The 14,787-nt window shown below is 43.0% G+C and overlaps 1 protein-coding gene across 10 annotated transcripts in view; it reads left to right on the plus strand.

Annotated features, from left to right (window-relative positions):
- Window positions 1–14,787, plus strand: part of TUNAR (TCL1 upstream neural differentiation-associated RNA) — a 184,178-nt gene that overhangs the window by 153,141 nt on the left and 16,250 nt on the right. For 6 of the 10 annotated variants that reach the window (XM_064460700.1, XM_064460701.1, XM_064460703.1 and 3 more), the window contains one exon: window positions 2,203–2,295. The exons of 1 other annotated variant lie outside the window; for it this stretch is intronic. In XM_064460700.1, the coding sequence (XP_064316770.1) occupies window positions 2,203–2,295 (93 nt within the window). Of the gene's footprint in view, window positions 1–2,101; window positions 2,897–6,666; window positions 10,583–14,787 lie in introns of those variants that run through there. 3 more of the 10 variants (XR_010374471.1, XR_010374472.1, XR_010374473.1) reach the window with 3 other exon arrangements.

Raw genomic sequence — 14,787 nt, forward strand, 5'->3', positions numbered from 1 at the left:
GGATTGCCTGTGCTCCATTTTTATCAGCTGTGATGGTGCACAGGGACATCCCCAGCCTACCTCTGCCCTCCATCCTAAACTACACCTAATGTTAGCTGTAAATGTCATAAAAGATGTTCTGAAAGGCTTTTCCAATTAAGCAGGCAATTATTCCATGGAACCTTGGATATTAGAATACATAAAAGTGTTTAAGTTCAAACACATTCTGGTGTTTAAGAACATAACATATCATATGGCCTCTAGTTCTTTTTTAAACCAGGATGGCCTAAGAGATCCAAATACCCTTCAGAATATGAGCATGAGGTTTATAATATTTGTCTATTTTCTACACCATTAATAGATCAGGAAAGTAAATCTAATGGTTATAGTATGGTAATTATTAAACATTGACAGGTAAGATGGTGTTTAGTTGGCTAAGAATCATTGGAGAACCACTGAAGTTCATGAATATAAACAAAGAATTTCATTCACGGTGAGGGCCTCAGAAGAAAAGGCCTGGAGAAAAGTTGATAAGCCAAAGATATCAGTAAGCTTTGACGAAATAAGAGATTCCAAAAAGGATGTCTGGTACATCTCTTTTTGAAAAAACAGAGTGGAGCAATGCCTGTTCCAGTTTCAACCAAGCTAGACAAAAGAATAAATAAGTAGAAAATAATGTGGTGTTTGTTAATATAAACCATGCCTTAATAGTTTGTTACCCATTTAATGAGGATATTAATGCAGTGCATATTCTTAACTTCTGACTTCTGAAAATTTAGGACTTATCATTTTATGCATGATAAAATTATATAGATATTGAAAAGCATCACTTTCTCCTCTATGTGAAACTGTGATCTATTTGATGAGAAAAATAAGGGCTTTACTTTGACACATCCCAAAACCTAGCAATGGTGTCTATAAAGTGAAATAAATGTTACTGATCTATGTTAAGAGCACCACAAACTTTCCTTTAAGGAAGGCAAGTCCGATGCTTGAAACAAAACCATTTCACTTTTTGGATGAGAAAGCAGATGGCAAGACTGTTTATTGAGACCTGTGGTCTGTGCGTTGTTGGAATTTCTTTTTTACTTTGTTCCTAATCCAAAACCTAGTTGAAAAGTTTTTGTTCAGGTATTCAGAGCAAATGTAACTTTTCACTGACTATAGAAGCAGTACAAAATATTTAGCAGGAGAAGGTAGGATTTTGGAAGGGCTTTAAAAGTATTCTTGAAAGTCGCTCTGAAGGGATAACCACAAGGGCCCTTAGGATAGCATTGTTTCTGTGCAGCTGAACATAGTACTTGTTCTCCATCTGTATTAACCAAAGCCAGAAAACAAAGCTTTCCTTAGGATGAGTCATCCATTTCACTGATGTCATATCCATTTGATTTGGGTTCCTGTGTTTTCGTCCCATAGCAAATGCTTTATGTTACATCAAAATGGTCTGGAGCTTGGCACAGCTGGATGTGTTCTCAAAATACTGCTGTGGAAATGTGTGACAATCTATATTGTACCTGCTCCTTTGGAGCTACTCTGAGATACTGTTAACTCAGCATAAAGGGAACAGCATCTTTGACCTGACTTCATGTAATGCTCAGAGTGTTTCAATGTGTCATGTCACTGGGAACATCCTGACTGTGCAATCCGTTGTACCTTGTAATCTTGTTTTAACATCACTAGTACGTCAGAGCTGATTGAGGAAGGGGTTGGTCTGTTACTTCTGCTCCTCATTGTTATCCCTCAGATTCTGCATCTGTCCATGTGCTTTCTAATGGAATTGCAAGGGACCACTAGTATCTTTGGGTCTAGTCATTGTCCCCACCCTGAAAACCATGCAATGGATTTTAATGCAGTAGTGCCCACAGAGCATCTGCTCCATTCATGCTCACCACAAAATAATTCCAATCCTCACTGAATTTGAGTAAGCTAGTAAAAGACCACAAGTCACATCTGCAATGTTTCACAAGAGGAGATAGATCAAAAGCATCACTAAAGCCTTTTATTCCTCTGGAGAAAAAAAAACTTAAGTAGAGCATACCTAATGTTACAGAGAGAATCCTACAATAGTTTTGCTGAATCTGTCTCTAATCTCATTTGTGATCTCTCATCTGACTTTCCGTAGATTTATGAGTACATGAAGAAGGCACATCAAATGGGCATCACAGGGATTTGAACATCAGAAACACTAGTGCTCCCTACCTCACAACTTGTTCCTACCCACAGCCCTTCTCTGGAGCCTCACATGGAGGTGCAGCTTTGCCCTGCAGAAGTCAAGTCACGCGTGAAGAGAGAAACAACCTTCCTGGATCCCTGCAGGTTAAGCATGGGAGTAGTACAGTGTGAATATGATGTAAACAGACAAGATCAATAAGCAATTTCCTTCAGTAAAACAGAGGAGACTTTCCTGACATCAATTCTTTAGGGATAAATCCCAAACAATTTTACCACGTCACAACACATAAATTACTATATATCTTAAGAATCCTGTGGCATGTCCTCCTTGCCCACACATCTCTAGCAGATGCCTGTACAGACACATCTTTGTTTGACCCTTTTTGTGTCTATCCCAGTCCAAGTGGACACATGTCGCTAACCCCCATGACAGTGTATCTGGGTACATCTGTCCATTGCATGCATGTATGAACTGAGCCTCTCAGCCCTTCAGTGCATACATGCACAGCCCTCCCGCAAAGAGACACAGCTGCGGGATCACTCCCTGTCCTGCCTCTCCAAGGACCTGCTCTCCCAGTCCCCTATGGCTTACAGACAACTCCTCAGCCCTCAGTGATACTGCTAAGTACAGACCCCTCAGCTGCATAACTGGTGTGTGCACAAATGATGTCTCCCAGGTGATTAAATGGAAAAGCCAGCATAGCCTCATGGGCCATGTCCATGTCCCACTTCCCCTCTTGGTCTATGAGCTCTGACAGTATGATCTGTGAGCTGTATGCAACACAGATCCCTCAATGCAAAGTCCAGGCCTTCTGCACAGGACTCAACTTTCACCCATGTGTTAATATATGATGACTGGTAATGGTTTTTGAAATAGATACTACTGAAATGCAATGAGTTGAGATGCTTCGGATAGCTGTTTGGTAAGGAAATTGCAACTAGGTAGGATTTTCCACTTCAGCTGCTTGATTTCCTTTACATTTTGGATGTGAAATGCAATGCTTTGCACATGAACGTGCCTGTGTCCTCTATGCTGGTGTGAAAACTACCATCCCACTTGGGATTGTCACAGCTGGTGTGAACTGAAGAGGGGCCAGGAAACCTGTACTTGAGAAAGTCCCCATAGCCTCAGTTCCCCACAGGCACAAATGGCTGGGCCAAAGTTGATATCTGCTTCACACTTGTTCTTCTCATGGTCTGGAGGTATGAACTCCCATCCTCTCTTGTGCCTTTATAAGATGTAAAGATGCTGGGTTCTCCTGGAAATCAGGTTATGGCCACTGTGTGAGTCAGCTTCCAGATCTGTTCATCAGGGCTACTGAACCTTGCTTGTGTGTCCCTAGGTGAGGATTAATCTCTTAATGTTTGTAAAAAGCTATGTAAATGATCTGTATCATGCTGACAGGTCAAGTAGCATTGCTCACTGGCTGCTCCTCCTGACAGCTTAAGATACATGCCAAACAATGTCTATGCTTTCAGTGTTCACTGATGTAGCTTGACTGGCTTAACCCTCTCAGGATTTGGCCCTACATCTAGCTTACTGGTTGGGTGATGGAGCACAAATATGCAAGGCTGATGCTTTTTTCACATAACCTAGAATACAATAAATACATTGCTTTATGCTTGTGCAGGACCATGAGGTCAAAGGAAACCTCTTGGATGTATTACAGCACATGTGCAATTCAGATCCTGAAGGACACATGGAAAGCAATAAGGCTGAGTGGAGCTCAGTGCTCTGCTTGGCTGTGGGCAAGAGGCAGCAGCAGGAGCTGCTTCTGTGAGCTGTTGGCAGGATTTGGCCCTGCTGCACCCGCAGGAGCTGCAGGTTCTCAAAACAGCTGCGAGGCTCAGCAAGAGCCCTTCTGAGAATGTGAACCCTACCCAAGAGGAGGGTGCGCTTGAAATCTGGGAGCCTTTTTGTCCTGTGCTTATCACATAGATTGCAGCTATTATCAGTTATTGAGATCAGACCCTGAAAGTGGTAGATACTGTAAAAATAGTAAGAGAAACAGCCTTTTCTAGAGAATTAAATTCTAAGTGAATACGACTTCCATAACTAACTCTGCAAGCATGCAGTACAAAGGGTGGCCAAAAAGTGAGTAACTAGTTTCACTGGCTGCTTTACTGCATACCTGGTCCCAGTTATCAGCATTACATGTGGACTTTTGTGTTGATTTTTGGTATGGATGATTAATACTTTCATTATCTTTAATGCTTTTTGCCGTGACGATCATTTGCCACTGATCTTTGCTGATGTCTCTGTGGTCATATATATACTTTTCCTTAAATAGCTAAGCTAGAAAGCAATGCTGCAGCATGAGGCAGGGGCTGTTGTTGGTACAAGCTGTTACTAAAAGACACTAGGGCAGCCAAAAGAAAGGGACTTTCTGTGGCTCTTCATTGTCACATGGTCCTCTTCTTTGAGGCTACTGAAGCCGACAACATACTATGTGGGTCATTTTCAGGGACTCACACAAGGATGTGGGGTCAATATATATGCTAGCAATTTGGGTGACTAAGTTACGAGAAAGTGGTTTTTGTTTTTGCCACTATTGCTTCTCTGGGTCACTTTTGCTTTCAAAGCCTAATCTAGAACCTGGTGGAGTCAGCGATAATTGTGCTACTGATTTCTTCCACAACTGGATCACACCACTGTCTGAGTTCATCATCACCACAGGTATAAGTTGCTGTGGTAGAAAATATGAACAGACTGTGGCTTTGCACTTTGTTTCTTTATCTGAAACTCTTTCCATTCTTCTCCTGCGTCAGACATTTAGCTGCCACATACTTTGGGCTTCAGCAGATGTTCAGGCCATATCTCTGTGTCTCTGCCCAATGCCTTTGCATGCAGATCTCCACTGGTATTAACAGAGCTGCTCCGCAACTGGGTATCTCTGAGAATTAGCACGTCTTGTTTAGTTTTGCTCAAACAGCCTGTTTGTCAGCCACAAAACTCTGTGAAAATGATTGATAATGAAAGGAACTGATTTCTTCTTTTTTTCTCATAAAATGACTGCATATCTCCATTTAGGGTGTGTGTTTACACCTGTACTAAACAACCTGTATCAGTGTACACAGCTGGCATTGATCTAGCTGGATTAAGTAATAGGCAGAGGAAAGATGGTAGGGTGTGGGCTTTGGGGTGCATTGACGGATGTAGCAGGACTGTGGCTGTGGTTTCAGGTAGCTGCTCCTCATAGCAAGTGTGGGCCCTTGTGCTTTCCAGACTTCTGCTCCCACCTGGCTATGTTGGAGCTACTTTGGGCACAGTTATGTGTGCAGCATTCCTGAACTGCAGCAGACATACAGCTGATGTCAGTTATAAATGACTGCAAGTTGGAACAGGAGGAATTTATAAGCCATATTTGGGAGGTTTTAAATACCTTGTTTACTGTGCTGTTAAAAAAAATGTGTAAAATTATAACAAAATAGTGAAGACCAAACATCTGTAAATCTTCCTTTGATGAGACGCCTAGTAATAATCTAGCATTTACAGTTTTGACAGCAAAATGGCACAGAAAAAAAAACAACCCAAAATTAGCATTTACAAGAAGTCAGAAATGAGAAAACAGAAGGAAGGCAACAAAGACTTGTGCTAACAGAGGGAATATGGCTCTTGAGAGAGGGCAATGTGCCATCTATGAAGTGCAGTCGTTTTTGCAAATCCCTGTTTTCCTGGTTAGTAATTACCACCTGGCAACAGTGAAGGAGAGGCAGCCCATACAGTGCTTCGACAAGGTGAAAATCATGTGCTTTAATGAAATGTTTGGTAGCTCTGCACAGCATCCTACGGGCAGCACGTACCTGTGAGGAAGCATAGAATCATAGAATGTCCTGAGTGGAAGGGACCCACAAGGATCATCGAGTCCAGCTCCTGTCCCTGCACAAGACAACCCCAAATTCACACCATATCTCTGAAGGTGTTGTCCAAGTGCTTCTTGAATAGCATCAGGCTTGGTGCCATGACTGCTGCCCTGGGGAGCCTGTTCCAGTGCTCCACCAGCCTCTGGGGGAAGAACCTGTTCCTAATATTCAACCTAAACCTCCCCTGGCACATCCTCCTGCCATTCCCTCGGGTCCTAATACTTATAAGCATAAGCATACTAATGAGCGGGGAGGGCAGAGTTTCTCAAACCTGGGATTGTTCATGCTAACCAGCTTCCCAACTGCAAAGGGTGTCTCCATGCTCACAGAGGTGGCCCCCAGGACCGCAGAGGCCCTAACTCCCCAGTCCCCACCTGGTGCTCTGGCCACTCAGCCATCCTTCCTGTGATAGGCAGCAGCATACAGCAAAAATGTTATCGCAAGTGTGGTGTAGAAGAGTTTGTTCTCAACTGGTTGTGAAGTATATGGAGGGTGGCACAGTCATCACGCTGGTAGAGCATGGTGTACATGCAGATATCTACGAGAAAGCTATTCTGTCCTTAATTATTTGCAAATACCTGTATGTGGTGAAGTGCTGTGCATTTGTAAGTTGGGCACATTTTCTCCTCAGTAATGTTTACTTTAGCCCAGGGAGAGAACAGAGAGTGTAGCCGTGACCGGAGTGGATGACTTCATCAGAGGAGGGAAGTTACCCAGCCTCACTGACAGATTTTTATGAAGGGTTTCCCAAGGCCAGCCTGCAGCAGCGCATCACTACAGATATGCTTTTGACATTTGTAGTCCAAGAAGCAGTGATAGTCAAAGTAAAACTCTGCCAGTGGGTTTCCATAAAAAGCCTGGTTCTTGGATTATTTGTGGGAGTTTGAATGCAGCTATGAGTTGTACAACCCTAAGCTTTCTCTTGGAAGGACTCTACCAGCCTACATTCATCTTCCTCCACCCCTCCCTGAGCACAGTGAGCTGCAGCAACACTGCTTTCTTCTGCAAGCTACCTGCATCCACCCCCTGCCAGCGAGCAGCTCCTGCTTTGGCTTGCACCCTCCAAGCAAGCGCCAGTGAAGAAAGGACTGGAAAAATGAAGAAGGAATGGGGAGCAACTGGAAGAAAGACAGTCATGAGCTTGGGAAGAGAGACTTAGGAGTCCTTTGAAAGTTTTATTTCAGAAATAAGACAGAAAATGCTACTGGCCAAACCTTAGCTTCCTGAAAATTTGACAGAATTAATTTCTTCTCCATAAAATAGATCATCCTTTTGGAAAAATATCTGAAATCTCTCTTACTAACCCATGCGAATAGATTGTCCAGTTTTTCTATGGCTGCTGCCATAGGTCCTAGTCTGATTATAGGCATGAAATGTAGGCAAGTATAATTATGATGCAGGCAGATTTATGTGTCCCCAGACAGGTTTTAAAATAACAAAAAGAATATAAATATTGGGTCTTTGGAAAGAAAATGTCCATTTTAAAATCAACCCACAAGCTTGTACCATGAAAAAGCTTTCTTCTTCAACACAGTTGTCAGACCTGCTGAGATTTTAAATTGGAGTTTGTCTAGTGTAACTCTCACTTTCTATTTAAAAAGCAAAATCAGAAGCATTAAACTTTTGTCTTGGGTTTTAAAAATACAGGAAAGCTAATATAATTGCTGTACTAATGTAGAGTTATGAGCTTTTAGGCTCTCTAGTTTTTGGCAAAGAAAGGTTACATCTTTTGATTCATGGAATAAGACATTTCCCTATATAAATTTGCCATACACTTCTTCTTCAGGAAAATTGTTCATCCCTTCCTCTCCTCTGGACCGTTTGGCATGGCTCTTTCATTTGTAACTGCCTGTGTTTCACTCGAGAGCTGGCTGCATTTCAGTCACCAGCTGCTCTGCAAAGTTTCTATGTGAATTATTGGCGTGCACTTGACTTCTGGGGATCTAAGGGATTGAGAAATTCAGTTCAAATGTCAGACTACAACTTGAAAGGATTCCAGAGATGCAGAGCCAGGTCTGAGGCAATGCCCCTGCCAAACTCAACAGAAAAAGTCTCTGGGTGATAAAAGGAGGTCCCCTGTCGGACCTGTGGCATGGGCAACATGGTTTCCAGCTTCAGCATAAAAAAGAGTTGTTTAGAGGGTGACACAAAGTCCCAACCCTATGAGGAGAACAAGAGTTGTATATGTTAGCTGTGTCAGTGATGTTTGGGAGAAGTTAAGGGCTGATACAATAAATAAAATAGGACTTAGCTTGAGTTCTTGAGTTAGAGATGCTGGTGTGAATGCAATTAACTAGCTGGGAAGTTGCTGGAGAAAAATGACTTCAAAGAAAGAGAAATCTTTGGGAGGTAGCTTCTGTATCAGGAGGAAATGGAGAGCAATTTAGCTTAAGATGTTTTTTCTGAGTTGTTTTTATTTCTTTTCATTCATCAGTGGTGTTGATTAACACTGAATTGACCCAACAATGTCATTATTAATGCTTTATTCATCTTCTTTAGCAAAATAGTCTGTAAAATAGCAAGAAAAAGGAAATCTGCACATTTGTTCTTTGTGCTCCTCCTTGGACTCTCTAGAGCCATAGATCAATTGCTGGTGTTTAGTGACCTCCTGCCCAAGAGTGTAGGGCCTGTGGGTGGGTCTTCTTCTACGGCTGGCACTTGTACAGTACATAATCTAGGATGACACTGACCCCTGCAGCCTTATGGGAATAATGTTTTCAGCAGGATGAATTGTTCCTTAATGTTTTATTCACTGTACTTAGTTACATGCCCAAACATTTTTTTCGTCATCTTGAGCATATGTCCTACATTTCCTCCCTGCCCTTTTTGTTGCATGGTTTTGATTGTAGCCAACAGCAAAGGTCAAAAGACATTTTACTCTTTCTATTTCTATGTTTCTGTTAAGCTGAATTAAATTGTTGCTTCTGCAAAGTGACCTGTTAAAAAGCTTATGCTGCAAGACTTCAACCGGTATAAACTGAAGCTGAGCTGCATCAGTTTAAACCAGATCATCCAGAGAGACAGTGTCCAAAGAGTAGGGTACTGATCTGGAAACCAAGAAAAAGAGTTTGGTTCTCTGGAGTTTTAACCGGCAGCTTCATGAATTTAGATAAAGGTTCTCATCTTGCTCTGCCTCAGGTTTTCTGGATGGGTGGTAGCGTGACACTATATTTTAAAGCACTTTGCACATTCAGTTTTTCAATCATGTTGTTTTATTCCTTTCATATCTAACATTAATCAGTACAACTGCCTGTTTAATTTACATTACAGACAGATTCTGAAATCATAATGACTAGGAATGCTATGGTATCATTGAATAGGTTAATTATGTTTATCAGTGTCTGTGAGTATTCACTAGAAGGTACCATTTCTCAGTCCAGAACTGAACCAGCACTGAGTTTTGCCCATCAAGCAGCCTTCCACTTCTTTCCTATGTAATAAAGCAGATCCAGAAGTTTTCTTAGAGTATGAAAAATCCCTATCAGATTTTTCAGGTTAACCTGAAATAATATTTAGTTCAGCCTTTTAAATTAGCCCTCAAATGGCATTTGCAGATGTTTGGGTCAAGTGTCTTTTTTTTTCAATCCCGAATATGTGACTCATGCAGGACCTTCACATTTTTTCTGTCCATTAGAATTTCCTTAAATGTCGTGAACTGGCAATAAGTGAATCTTTCTTCTACGATTAGTGCTCATTTCCCAATTTTGATTTGTGTGGAAAGTCCTTTCTCTCACCAGAGCCTGAAGAACTTTATTCCACTGTGGGGCTGCCATCTTCTGTGGGTTTTAGATGGTCCATGATCACATGGGTTTTTTTCTTTATTGGTATGTTCATTTCTCCCAGTCACCTCACCACAGCACTCCTTGATGCCGCCTCACAGCATGAAATAGGAAGAAATAGATAAACATCTCCCTAGAGGAGCATTTGGCTTTAAAAATATGAGTAGAGACAAACGGGTATTTTAGAAATGTGAGAAAAGTTTCTTAACTGAGAAATCATCAGTCATATAGGAATGGTGTGACAGCTGCTAGAATAGAAAACAGGTCTGTGGCAACAGACAGGTCTTGGGCAACAATTCATAACAGATAAACACTTTGTTTGTTGAAACAAATATTACTAAGCAACTCTTTCTAGGCATGTTGCTACTCATTTACTTATCACACTAGTTCAGTGGGACTCAGTGATCTCCCTGTGTGTTTTAAGGACTCTGGTACTTACATGCAATAATTTCCAAAAACCAATATTGCATAATTCAGATACTATTAATATTTTTTTTATTATTAGCAGCCTCTATATTGCAAGCAATATTTTTAAAGAATCTATTATATGTTAAAGAAAATCATAGTTCAATTTGGCACTCTGCTCTGGGGGCATAAATTCAGATTAGTTTTCCTTTTAACAGTAATTTTACTCAAGGTTTTGTGAACAGAATTTGGCTTGGTGTCCACTGAAGAAAAATGTAGCAAAATGTATATTCCTCTCTCTAAATCCTTAAGAAAAATTACCAATATGCTACTGAATGCTCTCAGTATAAGAAATAAATAAAATATTTTCAGTTTTGTGGCCATGCTCTTGGTCTTATTCACATTTCATATTGGGCATTGTTTTAAATTACTGGCACTATATTAGAGTATGTCAAGATGCATCATATAAACAGATACAATTTACCATGACCTTGAGGCAACATGATGTGTATGTTGCATTACATTAGCTATCAAAATATGTTCCTTATATAGTACTGTACCCTCTGCAGGACATGGGTTCTTAGGCACACTGTACAGAGTTGGAAGACATATGCATATAATCTGTCCACATATATAGCCACATCATTTGTATCTTTTTAAAGAGAATAGGAATAAGCTATAGGAAAAAAATTAATCCAAATGGTTTTGCTCCACATGCAAGGTGACACCCTTTACTGAACAATGGATACCTCAAGAAGCACATTACTGTGAGGGTGACCAAGCACTGGCACAGGTTGCCCAGAGAGGTTGTGGAGTCTCCAACCTTGCAGATACTGAAAAGCTGTCTGGGCAGGGTCCTGGGAAGCTGGCTGTAGCTGACCTTGCTTGAGCAAGGGTGTTGATCTGGTCAGACTAGAGAGCTGGGCAATCACCAACTGCATGAAGTTTAACAAGGGCAAGTGCCAGATTTTGCACCTGAGGCACGGCAACCCTGGATGTACATACAGGCTGGGGAATGAGAGGCTGGAGAGCAGCTCTGCAGAGAGGGACCTGGGGGTTCTGGTCAATGGCAGGCTGAACACGAGCCAACAGCGTGCCCTGGCAGCCAAGAGGGCCAACCGTGCCCTGGGGTGCCTCAAGCCCTGCACTGCAGCCGGTCGAGGGAGGGGATTGTCCCGCTCTGCTCTGCGTGTGGCCTGACCTCGAGTGCTGGGTGCAGGTTTGGGCGCCACAGTACATTAAGGATATAAAGCTACTAGAGAGTGTCCACAGCAGGGCCACGAAGTTGGTGAAGGGTTTAGAGGGGAAACCGTATGAGGGAGGGCTAAAGTCACTTGGTTTGTTCAGCCTGGAGAAGAGGAGGCTGAGGTCAGACCTCATCGCGGTCTGCAGCTTCCTCAAAAGGGGAGGAGGAGGGGCAGGTGCTGATCTCTTCTCTCTGGTGATCAATGACAGGACCCAAGTGAATGGCTGGAGGATGTGCCAGGGAAGGTTTAGTTTGGATATTAGGAACAGGTTCTTCCCCCAGAGGCTGGTGGAGCACTGGAACAGGCTCCCCAGGGCAGCAGTCATGGCACCAAGCCTGATGTTATTCAAGAAGCACTTGGACAACACCCTCAGAGATATGGTGTGAATTTGGGGTTGTCGTGTGCAGGGACAGAAGCTGGACTCGATGATCCTTGTGGGTCCCTTCCACTCAGGACATTCTATGATTCTATGACTTCCAGAGGTCCCTTCCAACCTCAACCATTCTGTGACTCTCTGATATCCAGAACTCGCAACAGTGAGCACTTGTTATAGCAATGTGCCAGCGCATGGGGGTTAAGAAATGCCACAGAACTCTACCTTGAGCCCTTAAGAGGAGAGGTGTCACCTCACTCATGTATTTTCCCAAATGTGCTAGTAGTCCCTGCACAGCCAGCTTTTTTCCCCTGGAGCGTGGGACCCGCGCAAGTGGAGCTGCTGCCTCTCCTGCACGCTGTGCTTGCTCTAAGCACAAGCCAAAGGGGCAGCTGCTCCTGTGGATCAAGGGCCTGGCTCTCCTGGCTGTGCTGGGTTTGTGCAAATTGACCTTCAGCAACTCACTTCAACTTTCTGTTCTTTCCTTCCCCTTCCCATACTTTGTACTGTTGTAATTTTGTAAGCTGCTTGGGCCAGGTATCGTTCTCGCTATCTGTGTCTGGTTTCTAGCCCAGACATCAGCAGGGGTTGCTGCATGCTGCTGCAATATAAATGACTAATGATGATGATAAAAGGTGTGGGAGTTGGTTGCCTGGAGTGTTATCCTACTTTGATAACTTTGTTTTAGAAACTGGCTTCTTCCATCAAATTATCTGTTATTTTATCTTATTAGGTCTAATATTTTAAAAGCGACAAGGGATTTTCCACTGCCTCTGTTTCTGAACGCTCATCCCAGTACTTTGAAAGTGGCTTTGAAATTTTCAGAGTTTGGGTGGTGTTGCTGTCATGGTGCCAGTTGCCTTCAGCATGAGTTGCAGGTTATTGGCATCTTTAAGAGTCAGCTGCAACTCTGTCCTAAAAGAGGCATTCAGTAGGGAAATGCTCTATTTTTAAATTTGGGCTGATATAGGTAATAATTACACACAAAACAGTATGTGAAAAGAACATTATCAAGGTTGCACAGCTCAGCACTTGAAGCTAAGAAATGCTGCAGGTAAAATTGTCTCTACTCCATTAATTTGCTACCTTGCACAGGTGCATCAGTCACAGACTATTTTTGCCCGGGATCTGAGTCTCGCTTGGTGCGCATAATAGATGACACACTTTGTGAGTTCAATACTCGATTTTCTTTCACTGTTCAATGCATAGCTCAGACTCTGCTGTGAAGGCAAAATTATTTCCCGCTGGGGCATTCCAGGGTGTTCCACCATGCAGGTCCTTGCCATGTGCAAACACTGACTTATTTCCTTTTACAGCATCTTAATAGCAATTCTGGGTATCATTACTCCCCAGTACAGCTGGTAACCTAAGGCGAAAAAAGAGTAAGATTACAAGTATCCATAATTGTGAGTGTGCAATGTAATTTTTTTAGAGTACCTGGCAGCACATACTGCAGCTCCTGTTGGCTTCCACTGCAATGGCCAGTATTCACCATTTTCAGATACCCAAGCCTCGAGGGCCAAGGCAGGCTCCCAGAAACTAAAGTACACAGAAAACGGGAGCAGCTTTGAAAAATGTGGTGTGAATGAGTTGGCCCACTCCTGAGGGCAACATCTCACACCTGCAGACAGAAGACTGCTGCTCCTCTTCTCATGCTATCCTGCCGTCTTTAAATTCGGCAAAAAAATCTGAAGCATCCTACAAGCTTTTTAACTTCCTCTCCTATGGCAAATGCACTGTGCTCTGACTGAAGCTGGAATTTGGTGGACAGATAGTGCTTAGCTAAACCTATCTGATAACACATGAACAGAAGGAATCATAGAATAGAATCATAGAATTGTTAAGGTTGGAAAAGACCCTTAAGATCATCGAGCCCAACTGCTAACCTATCACTGCCAAGTCCATCACTAAACCATATCCTCAAGTACCACATCTATCCTTCTTCTAAATACCTCCAGGGACAGAGACTCCACCACCTCCCTGGGCAGCCTGTTCCAATGTTTGAGAACCCTTTCGGTGAACAAGTTTTTCCTAATATCCAACCCAAACTTCCCCTGGTGCAGCTTGAGGCCATTTCCTCTTGTCCTATTGCTTGTTACTAGGGAGAAGAGTCGGACCCCCGCCTCGCTGCAATCTCCTTTCAGGTAGCTGTAGAGCGCGATAAGGTCTCCCCTCAGACTCCTCCACACTAAACAACCCCAGTTACATCAGACGCTCCTCATCAGACTTGTTCTCTAGACCCTTCACCAACTTTGTTGCCCTTCTCTGGACACGCTCCAGCACCTCGATGTCCTTCCTGTACTGAGGGGCCCAAAACTGAACACAGTACTCGAGGTGCGGCCTCACCAGTGCTGAGTACAGGGGCACGATCACCTCCCTGCTCCTGCTGGCCACGCTATTCCTGGTACAAGCCAGGATGCTGTTGGCCACCTTGGCCACCTGAGCACACTGCTGGCTCATGTTCAGCTGGCTGTCAACCAACACCCCCAGGTCCTTTTCCTCCAGGCAGCTCTCCAGCCACTCCTCCCCAAGCCTGTAGCGTTGCATGGGGTTGTTGTGACCCAAGTGCAGGACCCGGCACTTGGCCTTGTTGAATCTCATACCGTTGGCTCCAGCCCAGCGATCCAGCCTGTCCAGGAGGGTAGAACCTTCCTACCTTCCAGCAGATCGACACGTCCACCCATCTTGGTGTCATCTGCAAACTTACTGAGGGTGCACTCAATCCCCTCATCCAGATCATCAATCAGGAGGCTGAATTCATCCTGTATCACCTTTAATTTTGGCAGGTTTTGGCAGGTATCTGCAAATTCATTAAAAAAAAAAACCCGAATAAATTATTTTTGAAAAGCAACCTGAAAATTTTTTGCTATTCAAATTTTCATACGGACAACTGTCAATGTCATTTCAACCTATTGAAGTGCTGCAAAGATTCTTGAGCTAAGAGTGTAATTAAACAGGGAAAAAATTA

The sequence above is a fragment of the Phalacrocorax carbo genome, chromosome 9 (genome assembly GCF_963921805.1).
Source record: "Phalacrocorax carbo chromosome 9, bPhaCar2.1, whole genome shotgun sequence".
NCBI classification, from domain to species: Eukaryota; Metazoa; Chordata; class Aves; order Suliformes; family Phalacrocoracidae; genus Phalacrocorax; species Phalacrocorax carbo.